Source organism: Onychomys torridus, chromosome 10, assembly GCF_903995425.1.
Source record: "Onychomys torridus chromosome 10, mOncTor1.1, whole genome shotgun sequence".
NCBI classification, from domain to species: domain Eukaryota; kingdom Metazoa; phylum Chordata; class Mammalia; order Rodentia; family Cricetidae; genus Onychomys; species Onychomys torridus.
In genome coordinates, this window is record NC_050452.1 from 30,299,279 (window position 1) to 30,314,426 (window position 15,148).

General features: G+C 50.7%; 1 protein-coding gene across 2 annotated transcripts in view; it reads right to left on the reverse strand.

The window, feature by feature from the left end:
- Sorcs2 (sortilin related VPS10 domain containing receptor 2) overlaps positions 1–15,148 on the reverse strand; it is a 379,471-nt gene that overhangs the window by 29,910 nt on the left and 334,413 nt on the right. For both annotated transcript variants that reach the window (XM_036200422.1, XM_036200421.1), the window contains exons 9-12: positions 10,743–10,922; positions 5,522–5,668; positions 2,829–2,931; positions 1,628–1,704 (exon numbers count right to left, since the gene is read on the reverse strand). In XM_036200422.1, coding sequence (XP_036056315.1) covers positions 1,628–1,704; positions 2,829–2,931; positions 5,522–5,668; positions 10,743–10,922 — 507 coding nt within the window. The remainder of the gene's footprint in view (positions 1–1,627; positions 1,705–2,828; positions 2,932–5,521; positions 5,669–10,742; positions 10,923–15,148) is intronic.

Consider the following 15,148-nt stretch of genomic DNA (forward strand, 5'->3'; position numbering starts at 1 on the left):
CAGGGTCTTAGAATGTTGCTGGTGAGGTCCTTGGTCACTCCCGGGAGCTTGTGGTCTTTGATATTTAGGTTTTTGAGACAAGATCTTGCTCTGCAAACCAGGTGGGCCTTGACCCTGCACCAGAATCTCCTTTCTTCACCTCCCAGATGCTGGGGTTACAGGTGGGTGCCACCAGGCCTGGCTAGCAGCTCATGGCTTAAAGCTTATGTCTCCAGGAATGCTCTGCCCTCTGGCCCATCTCTATCCGTCAATGCCTCACTGGCCAGGAAGGAAACACCACAGTAGCCCCAAGTGCTCCACTGATCTGGAGCCCTTGATAATTCAATTGTCTCCTCAACTTCCCCCTGACTATAACTGCCTATAACCACTACATGCGTCTGTTCCTCCCTGACACACATATGCATGTGCATGGACACACATATGCACACAGGTGCTGCACCATCAGGCATCTCACCTGTGAACCCTGCTGTCCTCTGGCAGGGGAACCCTACCCTGTAACACTGGTCCTGAGGTCTCCAAATTAAACCCAAGCAAACTGCTTCACAAAAGTGACCCCTCAAATGTCTATTGAGTGAGGACGTCCTCTAGTGCCGCCACTGGTGAAGGTGGACAGACAGTGACCTTTAAGAACCTTAGAGCGGCTTCACTGGCTTTGACGGGATAGACATATTTAATGCAATAAATCTCTCCTGCCCTTTGCAGACGCCTTGCTTGATGCATCTTATTAAAACAGCAGCAGCCTTCATCCTCAATGCAGGTGAGCTCTGTGTACAGGGATGAATGTTTGATGCCTCCCGGGGATGTGACTGCATGGGCAGGCATTGGGGAGATGACCTGGGAAGAGGACTGTCTGCAAAGCCATTGGGCTCTGATGCTCAGGTCATCTTACAGCCAGATCACCTCTCTAGTTGGCAGACCAACTCAGCTAGGACCCCATACACCTGAGAAGGCAGCCAGTGTCTGCGTCCCAGGGCAGGGTCATCCTGGGGGGTGTGGGGTAGAAATCTGCAGCTTCTATGTGTCATGGACTCTGTGGGGCTTGCCAGCCCTCTTGTCCAGTGTCCTCACTCTTCCTGTGCTAAGAGTTGATGGCGGCCAGTATCCCTCTAACCCGTGGCTAGGACATCCATGTGAAGCTGTGAGTCAGAGCTGCACAGGGTCCTGCAGTTGAAGAGATGGCTCCCACAGGCTTTCCTAATTTTCTCCCCCAGGATCCTAAACCTGCACTTACCACATTTTCTTCCATTTATGTGTCCACAGTCTCTACCTCTTGGCCTGGAGGAGCCCAAAGCCAAGTAAGAGGTGTCTATGTGGCCTTAAGTCCCCTTTTCCAGATGTCCCAAGGGACACACCTGTCTGTGAAGTGCTTCTAGGATGTATAATACCCAGCAGATGCCACAAAGCATTGGGCTCATGGCCCCACCCCCAACTGGCCCCACCCCCAACTGGCCCCACCCACAACAGGTCCTAGCCCTCAGCAGAGGCCTCAGATGCTTCTGGAGCCCTGAAGCTGGTAATCAGGTGCAGATGCCTCTCTCAGGACTCTAGAGAGCTCCTGTGAAGGAGGGGCACAGAACAGATCGAGTCCTAGAGGGCTGAAGAGCATCAGGTACTTTTGCTATCTTACCTGCCGCCAGGTGTGCCCACAGTCAGATGTGATGTACATCTCCTCTTTATACTCCACCAGCTGCGAGCCCAGGTTACCTGACCCAACAGAAAAGGCTGCGTTGTTCTAAGACCAGGCAGATCCCTTGATCAAGGTTTGAAGGTCCCCAGAGAAGGAAACTGTGCTGAGGCCTGTATTTCTACCATAGACACCTACAGCAGGCCCTGGCTGCCTTGCTTTTCAGACGGTGGCCCTGGTGTGGCTGCTGGGCTTGAGCTGGTCCCCAACAGGCAGAAAGAGCTCAACCAAGCCGAGCCCAGTGCAAGAGGCTCCAGCCTTAGCTCCAAGGTGAACAGGCTCAGGTGCTTCAGAATGCCCACAGGTGCTACTTGAGGGTAAAATGTGTGAGGATGGCCAGGGTCAGGCTGAAGGACACGAGCCAGCTGGAGCAGCGTGGGTTTGTGGTCCCTGAGAGATGAGAGGACTGTATGTGTATTTGGGGACATGTGCCCAGGAGACCAGAATGAATCTGGCTTTAGGTAAGCACATAGCAGATGCACATTCAGTTCCTGTGGAAGGGACAGTTGTGATGTGAGGGAGATGTAACAGGCAGCAGGGGCTGAGCCTTAGTCTGGGTCATTTCCAGGTAGACAGCATCCCATCCAAGATGCAGGCCAGCCCCACCCAGAGCAGCTACCTCATGCGGGTTGCTATGGAAGGGATGGGGCCTTCAAGCGAGGAACATAGCCCTGTAGGTTCACAGCATGGGACACATAAGGCTTCACAAACTGGGTGTGGTTTCCCCAGAATCCCACCATAGCCTGGAGCACAGGAGCTTTCTGATGAGCCAGATGGCTGCATCAGGATAGACCATCACCCACATGCCTGCCCATCTCTCCATTCACCCATCCATTCAACTACCCATCTACCTATAAATCCATCCATCCATCCATCCATCCATCCACTCACCCATCTACTTGCCTATCCACTCCCCCACCCACTCATTCATCCATCCACTCATTTATCAACCCACCCATACATTTACCCACCCATCTATATGCCCATCCATCCATGCACTCATCCACTCATCTATCCAGCCCTCCGTACATCCATCCCACAGTCACCATTAGGATTTCCAAGGCACTCCTGCCTCCTGAGAGAAGATTCCTATCCATGAGATAGGAGCTTCCCTCAGGCTGTAAAGGCTGTGGTAGCCACGCACCTGCACCCATGATGAGGCCAGGGGCAGTGTCCTTGGTGTGTACGGTGCCTGACACGTAGGGGTTGTCTGCCCAGCGCAGATGTAGGTGCAGGTGGCAGTCCGGCTGAGAGGAAAAGAAGGAAGAATGGTCAGTGTGTGGGCGTATCCTAGAAAACCAGTTCTGTGACCAGATCTGCCCCATGGCCTTTGTCAGTGAAAGCTGGGTAGGGATGCCTTGGAAGAATGAACAGAGGGTAGGAACCTGTGTTCAACTGGCTGCTCGGTGATGGGAGCAAAGGATGATCCTGCTGAGGATGGCGTCAGCAGGAGCTGCCTGGGACCTAGGGAACAGAGGAGCAGAGTAGGGACCAGCCAGACGCTGTCTTCTGGAGAACAGAGACTTGAGGTCTGAGAGAGGGCCACCAGATGGCTGCAGCTTCTCCAAGGGAGGGGCCTTGTGGCCTGGATTCCCCTCAGGATGGGCTTCCCTACATGGCCACCACATGGGTTGCTGGGCCAAAAAATGTGTGTGATTCTTGAGGTCTGTGCAACCTAGGCTCTCCTTCATTTATTCATCCATTCATCCATTCGCTCATTCCTCCATCCAGAACCTTTACTGAACACCTTTTCCTAAGCTTCCCATGGTCTTGGCTTGTCATGCTTGCCTAGCCTCTACATGGGTCAGAGGTGGAATGTCCTTTGCAGCTGCCCAGAGTGAGGCCAGGCCATAGAGGCAAGCAGGACCCACAAGGAGCTTGTACAGCAAGCCCAGGTGAGGCGAGTTACCCATTTCTGGCCCTCTCATATGCGGGAGCTGGCAGATCCTCTACAGAATTGCCCAGCAACTCAAATCTTGGATCACTGGGTAGATAGAGGGAAGCGGCTGACCCAGCCTCAGTTCTGTCTAGAAGTACTCCTGACATACTGGCACTTCTGAATACATAGGTTTCTGTGGCTTCATTTGGAATCCTAGATACAAACAGATTCATACCCATTTCCCAAATGAAATGCACCCTGTTAGAAGAGATCTGATTGGGATGGGGAGATGGCTCCATGGGTAAAGTGCTTACTTAAGTGCAAGCATGAAGACCTGAGTTCAATCCCTGGCATGCTCATGAAAGCTAGGCATAGTTGCATGTAACTCAAGCCCTAGTGCAAGTGGGTGGGTGTGGAGACAGGTGGATCCTAGGGGTTTGTTGGCCAGCCAGTCTAACCAATTGTTGCCCTCCATGTTTAGTGGAGGGAAACCCCTGTCTTAAAACATAAGGCCGAGAATAACAGAGGAAGACATCCCATTAGCCTCTGGTTTTGACATGTGCTCACATAAATGTGCACTCATATGCACACACACACACACACACACACACACACACACAGAGAGAGAGAGAGAGAGAGAGAGAGAGAGAGAGAGCTGATCAACTGTTCTACTATATAAATGTATCTATTTCCTCATAGTTGAAAGGAGACATCCCCTGCCAAGCCAGTCAGAGAACCCTGGGAGCCAACGCATGACCAAAAGTAAGAGAAGGCAGCAGAGAAGTACCATCGGCCTCTCCCTGTCTCAAGGACAATATCAACAAATGCACCGAGACAAAGACCCCAGCTGCTCCTGGGTGGCATGGCTCCATGCAGACCTTATGTCCCCAAACTCCCAGGAACCTTGCTACTGCTGTCCAAACTGCGAGCCACAGGTGGTTCAGAGAATGACCCTGCCAGGCATGAAAGCCTGGGCTTGGTCACCTCTCAGTCTGTGTTGTCCCCCACTCTGGATGGAGGCCTCAGTCACTCAGGAGGGAACCAGGGCTTCCAACTGTCATTGATGTATCTGTGGTCCACCGGCTTCCAGGCACTTTGCCTTGGTCTCCAGTATAATCTCTCTGTCTGCCTGGGCCATTTGTCCACTTTCTCCTCCTGCCATCATCCTTGCACCCCCACACCCCCCCTAAATACAAATCTTACAGAGGCTGCCTCCTCACTGAGCTGAGTAATTGCAGACAAGAACCTTCTCTTAGCTGAAAGTTGCTTTGGCAGATTAATGTGGCTTAACTTCCCCCAAAGATGATATGAAAATTAGCCTTTCACAGCAGCTCTGAACCCGAAAGGGTTTTTATAAATGGCAGGTACTTCATTCCTCACGCAGGTGGGCAGGGGTTGCAGGCCTTCTGCATTTGCAGTGGGGTCTGACAGTGGAGTGGAATAGAGAACTCAGGACATCCCTGCCCAGGCAAAGCTGCTCCTTAGGGCAGCTCATGCTCGGTGGCCCCCTGGTGACTGTGGGAAAACACTGCCTTTAGTGGCACCTGCCACTCTGTACTCTTCCTCCAGCACTCGCAGCCCTCAGTAACATTCAGCAATGCTCAGAAGCAGACTTGGAAGACTGCTCCTACTGTGGACCTCTGCTAGCACCATGGCATCACCCCAGCACTAGTCTGGTGGGGCATGCAGGTGTGGACAGCAGACATCAACCAAAGTCGGTGGTGGCTCCCTGGCCTGGAGCCATCTGGACAAAGCCTGTGGAGCTGAGAATGAGTGAGGGACTGGGGTTTGGGGCAGTTTCTCACACTATAATTTCATGGAGAAGAATGGCGTCCATGTTTCCCTCTGTGGGCATCCCTATGACTAGCAGAAACTGGTGGCGTGGGTGTCTCAAGTGTACCCTGGCAGTGGCCTCTGTGCCGTTCTCTTGGTGGCATGTGACAGGGCAGAGTACCTACCGGCTGGCAGTTGGTGAGCTTCCCATTCATGTCAGTGCTGGGTGGCCTCAGGTAGTCCCAGTCGCGGCCCTTGTTGTAGGTTATGAGTGTGGTCACCTTGCCATCCACTTTCTGGTTTGCCAAGAAGACTCCCTTCACCCCTCTGACCTGAGGAGACACAAGGACCCCAAGGCTCTACACAGATGGCCCAGAGTCTCAGTAGCTAGGCATCACTCCCTACTGAGGATGCTACATGTAGCTTTGCCTCCCCCTGGATGCAGCCTGACACATGGAGACTGGTCTCCCACTTGCATGGAAGAGTTCTGTCTACTCCAGGGTCAGGGGATCTGTAGGACATTGAACTGTTTACCCAGAACCTTTGATCATCAGATACCAGGGAGGGCCCTGGTCCCTTCACCAACCAGGATATCTGATGAAAGGATTCCCCCTTCACCAGCCCTACTCTGGATCCCCTCACTGCTGTGTCTGTTAGAGCTGCAGGGCAGGTCCTGGGCCACAGCAAACACTCCCTTGGCTTTCCTTGGGGCCCCAACAGGCCTACTGACAACAATGGGAAGTCCCTGTTTACCCTGACATGTACCGTCAGGACTCCACTCAGCTTCCATTTCTCTTTCTCAAGGGGTCTCACAAGGTCCCCAGCTGAGGTTGCAACATTCAAGGGTGGCCACTGAGTTGATTCATAAGAAAGTCCAAAAGCCAGCCATTTCATCACACTAAACCTAATGGTGCCCTTGCAGGAACACCTTATTTGTCAAGTCCCTTATTGACAAAGACTTAAAGTCACATTCACTGAGTACTTCCAGGGTGGTGTGACAGGTACAGGAATGCTCCTTCATCCAAGCCTCAGAGCAGAAGCATCTGTACTCCTCTTTGTATAGCATGGCATTGCTGCTCACAAAACTCTTCAAGGGATTGAGCCTCAGACAGCTGTGCATTTTACTCAGAACTCTAGAGGTAAGGATTCTGAAACAGTCACCAAGGTCATCAGTGATCTTGACATGCAGGCAATGAGCTTGGCATACATCATCTCATTTGAGTTTGAAAAAAGTCAGTGCAGTTATTCTTGATGTGCATGTTTGCAGGATGGACAGTCCACCAGAGATGTGCTGCTACAGATGTAGGAACAGAGCAAGGAATGGGTAGGTAGATGGATGGATGAGTGGGTTGGATGAAACATAGATGGAAAGGCATGTGGGTGGATGGATAGGCAGATGGTTTAGTGGATCAGTAGATGAATGAATGGATAGGTGGATTGATGGATGGTGGGTGGGTGGATGGGTGGTTGGGTAGAGGGATGGATGAATAATTGGATGGGCAGATGGACTGGTGGATGAATGGATGGATGGTGGATGGACAGGTAGATAAACGGGTAGATGGACTGATGTGTAGATGTCTGGGTGGATAATGGATGAATGGATGAGTAGATGGGTAGATGGGTGGATGAGGATGAGTAGATGAATGATTGGATAGGTAGATAAGTGGATGAGTAGATGGGTTGAATTGTGAATGAAAGAATGTGTTAGGGGATTAGTAAATGGGTGGATGGATGGATGGTTGGTTGGATGGATGGTTGGTTGGATGGGTGCATGGGTAGATGAATGGGGGGGTGGATTGATGGTCAGATAATGGATGAATGGATGATGGGTAAGTAGATGGGCAAATGAATGAGTAGATGAATAAGTGGATGGGTGGCTATATGGATGAATATATGGGTAGATGGTTAGTTGGATAGATGAGTAGATGAATGAGTGAATAGATGAATAGATGAATGGATGGGTGGATTTGTAGAGGGATGGCATCTCTACTTCCTAAAGGTGCTATAACATCACAAACTTACTGCTTCAAACAACACACTTCTCATCTACAGCTGTGGTGGTCAGAGCTCTGACTTGAGTTTCTAATGTGTTGTCAGGAGTGTGCTCCTGTCTGGAGGCTGTAGGGAGAAATCTGTTTCTCACTGGTGGTCTTTGGCTCCTGGATTTCTTTCCTCATCTTCAAAGCTAGCAATGCAGTTTCTGGCCACCACCATAGCTTTCCTTTGACTCTAACTGCCTCCCTGTTCTACTTTCAAGGACTCCATAACTACCAAGGCTCTGTAGACAGCGTGTAACAACAGCCTCAAGCCCACTGTAGCCTGGCCTCCCCTATGCCAGGTGGTGTGACACACACAGACATTGATTTTGGGGATCAGGAAAGGGATGGATGGTCAGGTGAGCCTCATTCCGTTTACCAAGTGCCCCATTTGATCTCCAAGGACACACATGAGTCTGTCATGTGACACATGTTCACCCTTTTGAAGGTCTGAAGTCTTCCTCTTATTACAACATCAGTATAAGTTTAAAAAAAAAATAATAAAAATCCCTGTCTAAATTTTACCAGTTCAAGGGCTACAAATCTTATTGAATAAGCATAATTATACATACGGGCCTGTGAAACCAGAGAGTGAGCTACCTGCTTCTGAACCACTATGTGATCCCAAGTGTGAGGTGATAATGGAGAATGAGAAGGAAAAGCAGAAGTCCCACTGCCAAGTGACCTTGCCATCCATCAGGGAGCACCCCCTGGTGTCACAGGTGGGAATGGCTGCTTGTGGCCAGGGCTCTGCACTCTGACTGCCTTCCCACTTCAGCATGGACAGCCCAGCAGTTTTCTGAGTCTCTAGAGCCTGGGTCCCATGCCCTTCTGCCATGCCTCCCTCTGTCCCTGCAGTCCACACTGCTGTGTTTCTGCTGTTAGCACGTTCTCAGGACCTCGCTGTCTCTCCTGCCACTATCATTGAGATTTGCTGCACTAGTTCCTCCACCGAGGCAGACACAGCTCTGGAAGCACTTTAGAGAGCCTCCTGTGACACACTGTGTGAGCACATGATCCACGAAGTGAGGTGATTTGGCTATGGTGCTCTGTGACACCCTGAGCACTCTTCCTAACTCTAACATAGCCAGCTGCTGAGGAAAATTCTGTCAAAATCCCATAGGACCCAAGGAGACCACATAACCAGGGGACATGCAGAACAGATGAGACATCCTTCGTGTGACTCAACAGCAGAGATCCTGAACAGGCTGCTGACTTCCTAGTGACTATGATAGCAACAATACTGGCCATATGCAGGAGATTCACATGCCAGTTCCCAAGCCAAGCCCTTCCATCCACCATCCCTAATCCCAGAGTAGGTGGCACTAGGAACATGGAGTCTTGTTGGTCTGAGCCCTGATGTTTCCTAAGAAAAGCATCTCTGAATACATGCAGTAGCCCTGAAAGAGAGTATTGTTAGCTTCAACAAAGTGCTTCATATCCCAGAAAACAAGTCCAGAGAGGTTAAGTAGTCTGCCCAGGACAGCACAGCACAGTAGACACACACCAGAGCCTAGATAGGAGCCCAGGTGATTGAGGACCAGAGCTGAGCTTGTCACTACCCCATTGGATGAAATTAAGAGAGGATAAGGCACCAGTGGGTGGGCAGTGGATGCTGTCTTTGCAACTGCTACATGTTCCCGAGGCTCTCCCTGGTGGTCCTCATGCATGGCTCAGCTCACTGCTTCCTCACCTAGCTGACTCCTGCTCTGCCTCATCTCAGTGTTGCAACCCCGCCTCCTCCAGGAAGCCCACCCTGACTCCCACCTGGACTTGTCAAAAGGCATTGCACCGTGGACCACCGACAGCATGGGCTTAAGGACACTAGGAGGAGACATCTATGTCTTTGGGGGTGGGGGTCTGGAGGGTGGGCAGCATGTAAGGAATCCTTGCCAGTGACTGAGGGTGAAACCCCAAGTGTGGCAGACAGTATGTGTGTGACATTTGTGGAGAGAGTAGAGAGCACACCCCCATCCCCCCACCACATCAGAGCTGTCCACCACAGCACCCCCATCCCCCCACCACATCAGAGCTGTCCACCACAGCACCCCCACCCCCATCTATCACTGCTCACCTTGGCCTGGGGCCACAGCCCCGCCTCTGAGTGCTCCAGTGCTCAGATGTCACCAGACACATCTGGAGGACTAGGGGAGGGCTGCAGGACAGCCCTATCCCTCTGCAGCCCCAGCTGGGAGGTAGCACTGACAAATGGTCTCTTCTCGAAAACAAACGATTACATTCATCATTTTGCTGGGAACAATGGCACCACATTGCTGTTGACAGCTGTAGACACAGAGATTCTCTCCACCTGGGAGGTCCCCTCTCAACCACAGGGACAAAGCCCATTGTCTGCCAAGGGCTGCCCTCTGAGCCAGACTCACTCTCCAACAGGGGCATCAGCAGACTCACTATCCAACAGGAGCATCAGCAGGCTCTCCCCACTGGCCTGGGGGGTCCAAGGGCAGATGTGAGGGAAGATCTTGGTGGACAGGTGGCTGGTTCTGATTTTCCTGCTCAGATCTGGTCTGTCTTAGAAGGTTGGTGGAGGGGGGGGGGGGGGGGGAGGGAGTGACGGTCTATTGAGCCTGTTACCTGACCCAAACATGGGCTAAATAATATTGTCACCTCTGGCCATTGAGTCCACAAGACCAAAGAGAGGACTGTAGTGTATCCAGGCCCATATCAGGTGCCTAATGGACTTTTTGTGGATTGGACCTGAGGATCAGACCACACTCACCAGTGGAGAGCATTGGCATGGATTCCAGAAGCTTGGGTCAGTGTCGTGGCATGAGTGGGAGCCCATGGCAACTTGTGTGGGGCCAGGGCAGGCCAGGACCCCTACAGAGGTGAGGCAGGGACAGACATCTCAGGTAGGTAGGAGGAGAGGCCATGTCATAGCAGGTCGGGTTGGACAATATATGTGGAGGGGGGAGGGCCAGCAGGAGAGGTGGTATAGAAGTGACAGAGTCCTGCTCTCAGGGCCCAGAGAGGAAAGAGGGGTCATGGGAATAGGAGGAAAGGAACAGTAGAGAGCCTCTTGCAGATCCAGGAGAGCTGGCTGCTTAGACCACACTTGTCTGTGGCTGCTTTGGCACAGGGAAAGCCTTGCATGCTAAAATACTGAGTCCACTTCTGCAAGATGTTACCCATCAGGAATTTACTTCTCGTTAGCAAATACTCTTCCAATGAACCTCGTTAGAAAATCAGCTTCCCTCTGTTTTTACCCCCCTATGATTGAGCCTCTGTGGCATTAAAGCCTGAAACATCTGGTGTTTTGCAGGTATCTGTAACCCCTGGGCAAGGAAGAAGGAAGTGAAGCAGGTTGGGGAGGGGAGCATGAGCAGCTGTTCCTACCCTGCCTGGTGCCTACCTCAAGGATGTCGATGACCACATTCTCCTCAGCCTGCCTCGAGCTGCGCACATTCTCCAGTACCAGTGAGTAGTGCACTCCGCGCAGGTCTGACTGGTACAGGTTGTAGGTGTCTACTTGGTTCCATTCCTGGACGGCCACGAACACCTGCTGCTCATCTGTGCTGATGATCTGCAGGTCCTAGGGACCAAAGAGCTGTCAGAGATGGTAACCTGGAGCACAGGCACCACCTTGCTGCTCCCCTGGAGGCAGGGTGATCGAGGCTGGCATCCCAGTAAGTCATGCTTAGCTCTGTGGTTTTGGGCAAGTGACTTCACCTCCATGGACATCAATGTCATATCTCTAAAATGGGAGTGATGTTTGGACACCTCACACCAGGTTAGGGGGTAGCCTGGGGATGACTTCTCTTTCCCACCCCAACTGTAAATTGGCTATCTCCCTACAATGAGGAAGGGTTTTCCCCAAGTACCCCACATGGTCAGAATGAGTGTCAGGCTAGGCTTCTGGGAGTCAAATGGCCCTTCAGTTGTCCAGCATTTATTCATGAAACATCTGCCTTTAGGACCTGCTGCCAGCCCTACCTCTGCCCTGAACTGCAGAAAGAGAGAACCCGCCCTTAACAGTCAGGGCATGGTGCCCCACACAACACTCTACAGACAAGCTCCACATGTGACCCAGGAAGAAGTATGTAGGGCCCAGTCCCATATGTGAGATGGGTCAGCACAGTGATGGAAGTCTGTGGGGTGCCTGTGGGAACATGCTGGTCAACACTGTGTGCCCACCTCCAGTCTCTGAGTTGTGGGCCGGAGGCAGGATGTGCCACTTTTGCCTGCTGGCCATTTGGCTGCCCTCCAGGGAGGTCATGCCCATCAGCTTGGGGTGTGGTGGATAAGCAGATCCACCAGAACTGTGTGGAGAGTGAGAATCCTTCCCACAAGGAGGCTTGGCAGGGTCAAGCTTATAGGAGGAGAGAGCACAGCAAGGAGCCTGCACAGCAGAGTGCAGTAATTCAGGTGACAGCCCTGATCCAAAGCCACTTACAGAAGCTGGCTAGATGTCCTGGACAAATGCTTCCTATAAACTATGAAGCAGTTTGGGGCCATCCACAGTGCCCCTCTGGAGAGACCTAGAATTAACACTTCAATATGTTTATGTTCAGGCTCTCTCCCAAGCATGATTCACGCACTCTCCGAGTCTGGTTTATAGCTTGCTCCGCACACTGTGTGGGTGTCTCTTCCTCTGCCATGAACGTTATTTATACACACCACAGTTAATGACTGCATGATACGCATTTGTGGCCCAGCCGTATTTCACTGAGTCCTGTCCCTGCTCCAGAGGACCGGAGGGGATGTTTCCCTGCCAGGGTCCCTCCCTGCCTCTCTGCTTGTTTCCTTCTCATAAATTCTAAGAAGGGAGGTCGCTTCAGCAGAGACAGGGAATGTCTCTAGAATGCCTGTTGCACGCTGTAAACCTGCTGCTGTGATGTCCAGATTGGTTCCTTCCCCAGCAGGCTGCTCGTGTCCCTTCCGTGGGGCAGTATTGGGTCACACAAAAGCCGCGCTGACTAGTGTGACAAATACTTTGCACCTCCATAGACATCCATTTGCTTTCCTCACTATTTCAATCTTAGAGAAGCAACCAAAATCATCCCTTAACTCCATTTTTTTTTTCCGGAGCTGAGGACCGAACGCAGGGCCTTGCGCTTGCTAGGCAAGCACACTACCACTGAGCTAAATCCCCAACCCAACTCCATTGTTAATAGGTGCACAGAGCCTTCATGTATGTATCTATGTGGGCACATGTGGCCTGGAAAGATCTGTAGAAGGGAAACACGAGTTTGTTAATGTTTCTTATCAAGTGGGATTAGGAGGCTTCAAGAAGAAGGTGCTCATGGTATCTTCCCAAAAGAGGGATTCTATGAGCAAGGGGCATCAAGATCATGATGGGGAAACCTACAGAGACAACTGAATCAAGCTAGTGAGAACTCATGAATTTTAGACCAACAGCTGAGGAGTCTCGATGGGACTGGACGAGGCCCTCTGCATATCAAGACAGTTGTGTAGCTTGGTCGGCTTAAGGGGAACCTTGGTTGTAGGATCAGAATCTATCCCTGGCGTATGAGCTGGCTTTTTGGAGCCTGTTACCTATGGTAGGACACCTTGCACAGCCTTGATGCAGCGGCAGGGGGCGGGGAGTTGGACCTGCCTCAGCTGAATGTACCAGGCTTTGCTGATTTCCCATGGGATGCCTTACCTTTTCAGAGGAGGGAATGAGGAGGGTTGGGGAGGAAGGCTGGAGGGGGGAGCAGGAGGAGGGAAGAGAGGGGGATATATGGTTGGTATGTTAAATGAATAAAAACATTTCTTAATTAAAAAAAAAATCTTCTGAACCAAAAAATATAAAGAGAGAGAGAGAGAGAGAGAGAGAGAGAGAGAGAGAGAGAGAGAGAGAAGGAAGGAAGGAAGGAAGGAAGGAAGGAAGGAAGGAAGGAAGGAAGGAAGGAAGAAAGAAAGAAAGGCGGAAGGTACTCATCCCTCCTGGCTGTGAGAGAAGGCCAGTGGTGGGCAGGCTAGTGCAGAAGCCCTACAAAGCCACCAAGGGCAGGGGCTCCTCCTGGGTCGTCACTACTGTCCCATGACATGGTGCTTGTTTTCAGGGCCCAAGAGAGGTGTTGGAGTTCCACAAGGCAAACAGCAAGGAAGTAAGGCAGCAGGGAGAGGGAGAAAATGCTGGACTTCCATATGGAGAAGTCACACAAGGAAACTTCATTAATATCTCACTGGCAGATCGTCAACGTGTGACCACGTGTAGCTGCAGAGGAAGACAGGAAATGCAGCCTCTTCCCTGGGAAGATGAGCAGCAGCTAAGACTTTGAGTTTGGCTAGGCTCAGATAAAGGGCAGGACGGATGCTGAGAACTCTCCACGACTTTCTCCATATCATTCATTATCTTGAGACAGAGATGGGAAATGAGGGAAGGAATGGGCAAGCAGATGGAAGTGATACATGTGTGTGGGTCACATCACTTGCATGTTTGTGCACAGGCTCATATACAAACGAAAAGTTAAAATTCGTAATTATAAACTGTACAAATTATAATATACTATACATATACGGAAAAGTTTTTGGAACATTTTAATAAGCATGGTGGCAGAAATTTCTCATGGACCTACCTTCATATGGAATCTCAGCAGAAATTTTCCATAGATTTTTTTTTTTAAGTTTTTATGTGTCTGTGTGTCTGTGTGAATGTATGTCATTCATGGAGGCCAGAAGAGGGAATCAGACCCTCCAGAGCTAGGGTTACAGGAGGTTGTGAGCTGTCCAACACAGGTACCGGGAATCAAACTCTGGCCCTCTGCAAAAGCAGCAAGGACTCTTCGCTGCTCAGCCCCCTCTCCAGCCCCAGTATAGAGTATTATATGAAATTCATGAGGCACTCCCATGAGCCATCACCTTCCTCCTATCTTTTCAGTGCTTTGGCTACTCTGGCTCCCTGCCTTCTGGTTCTGGGGCTCCTGTAAGACCTCTACAGGTTATCTCAGCGGGGGATCTCTGTCTAACAAGTCACATGGCTCACGCTGCTTTCCAGATTCCCTCTTCATCTTTCTGACATTATCACATGATCATAATGCATCTTCGCATGTGCCTTTGTCTTGGCACTGATCAACATTTGAAATATTCACATTCATGTGTTTCATGATTCTGGGGGTAGGGAGCCACTGTTTCTTAAATCAATCTCTCTGCCTCTTGTTCTCTTGTCCTTTTAAGATTCTCAGTGTGTGTGCTGCTCAGATGATGGTGTCCCAAAGGCCTCATACTTGGTTACTTCCACTGTTTTTTGTTTTTCTTTTTTCTTTTTCAGGTTCTCTGATTCATCCTTTGCCTGCTCAAATCTGCTGTGGAGTCCTTCTGGAGGACTTTCTTGCTACTTATTTTTCTTATTTCTTTCTACTTACAGTTCCGGGGTTTCTATGTGGGCATCCTTACCATTTCCTGCCTCTTCATGGACATTTCCTTTGTGCATAGTGTCCTCTTGCAGTTCTCTGAGCATCTTAAGACAATTCTATTAGTTTGTCCAGCAGGTCCACCAGCTGGCCTTTCGTAGGCATGATTTCTGTTCTGAGCAGATCATGTTTTCCTGTTTCTCTGTGTGCCTTGTGATTTCTGATGACTGAATCTGGAAATCGTGTGTGTGTGTGTGTGTGTGTGTGTGTGTGTGTTGAACTTTTTTTAAGGCCTTACTTTTCAGTCCATCCTGGCCTCAAATTCATGGTCCCCCTCCCTCAGCCTCCCAATTGTTAGGATTGTAAGCCTGTCCCATCATGCCTACCTATTTGAATATATGATACACTGACTGAAAATTCAACTGTCTCTTTTCTGAAGAGACTTCTTGTTGTTTTTGTC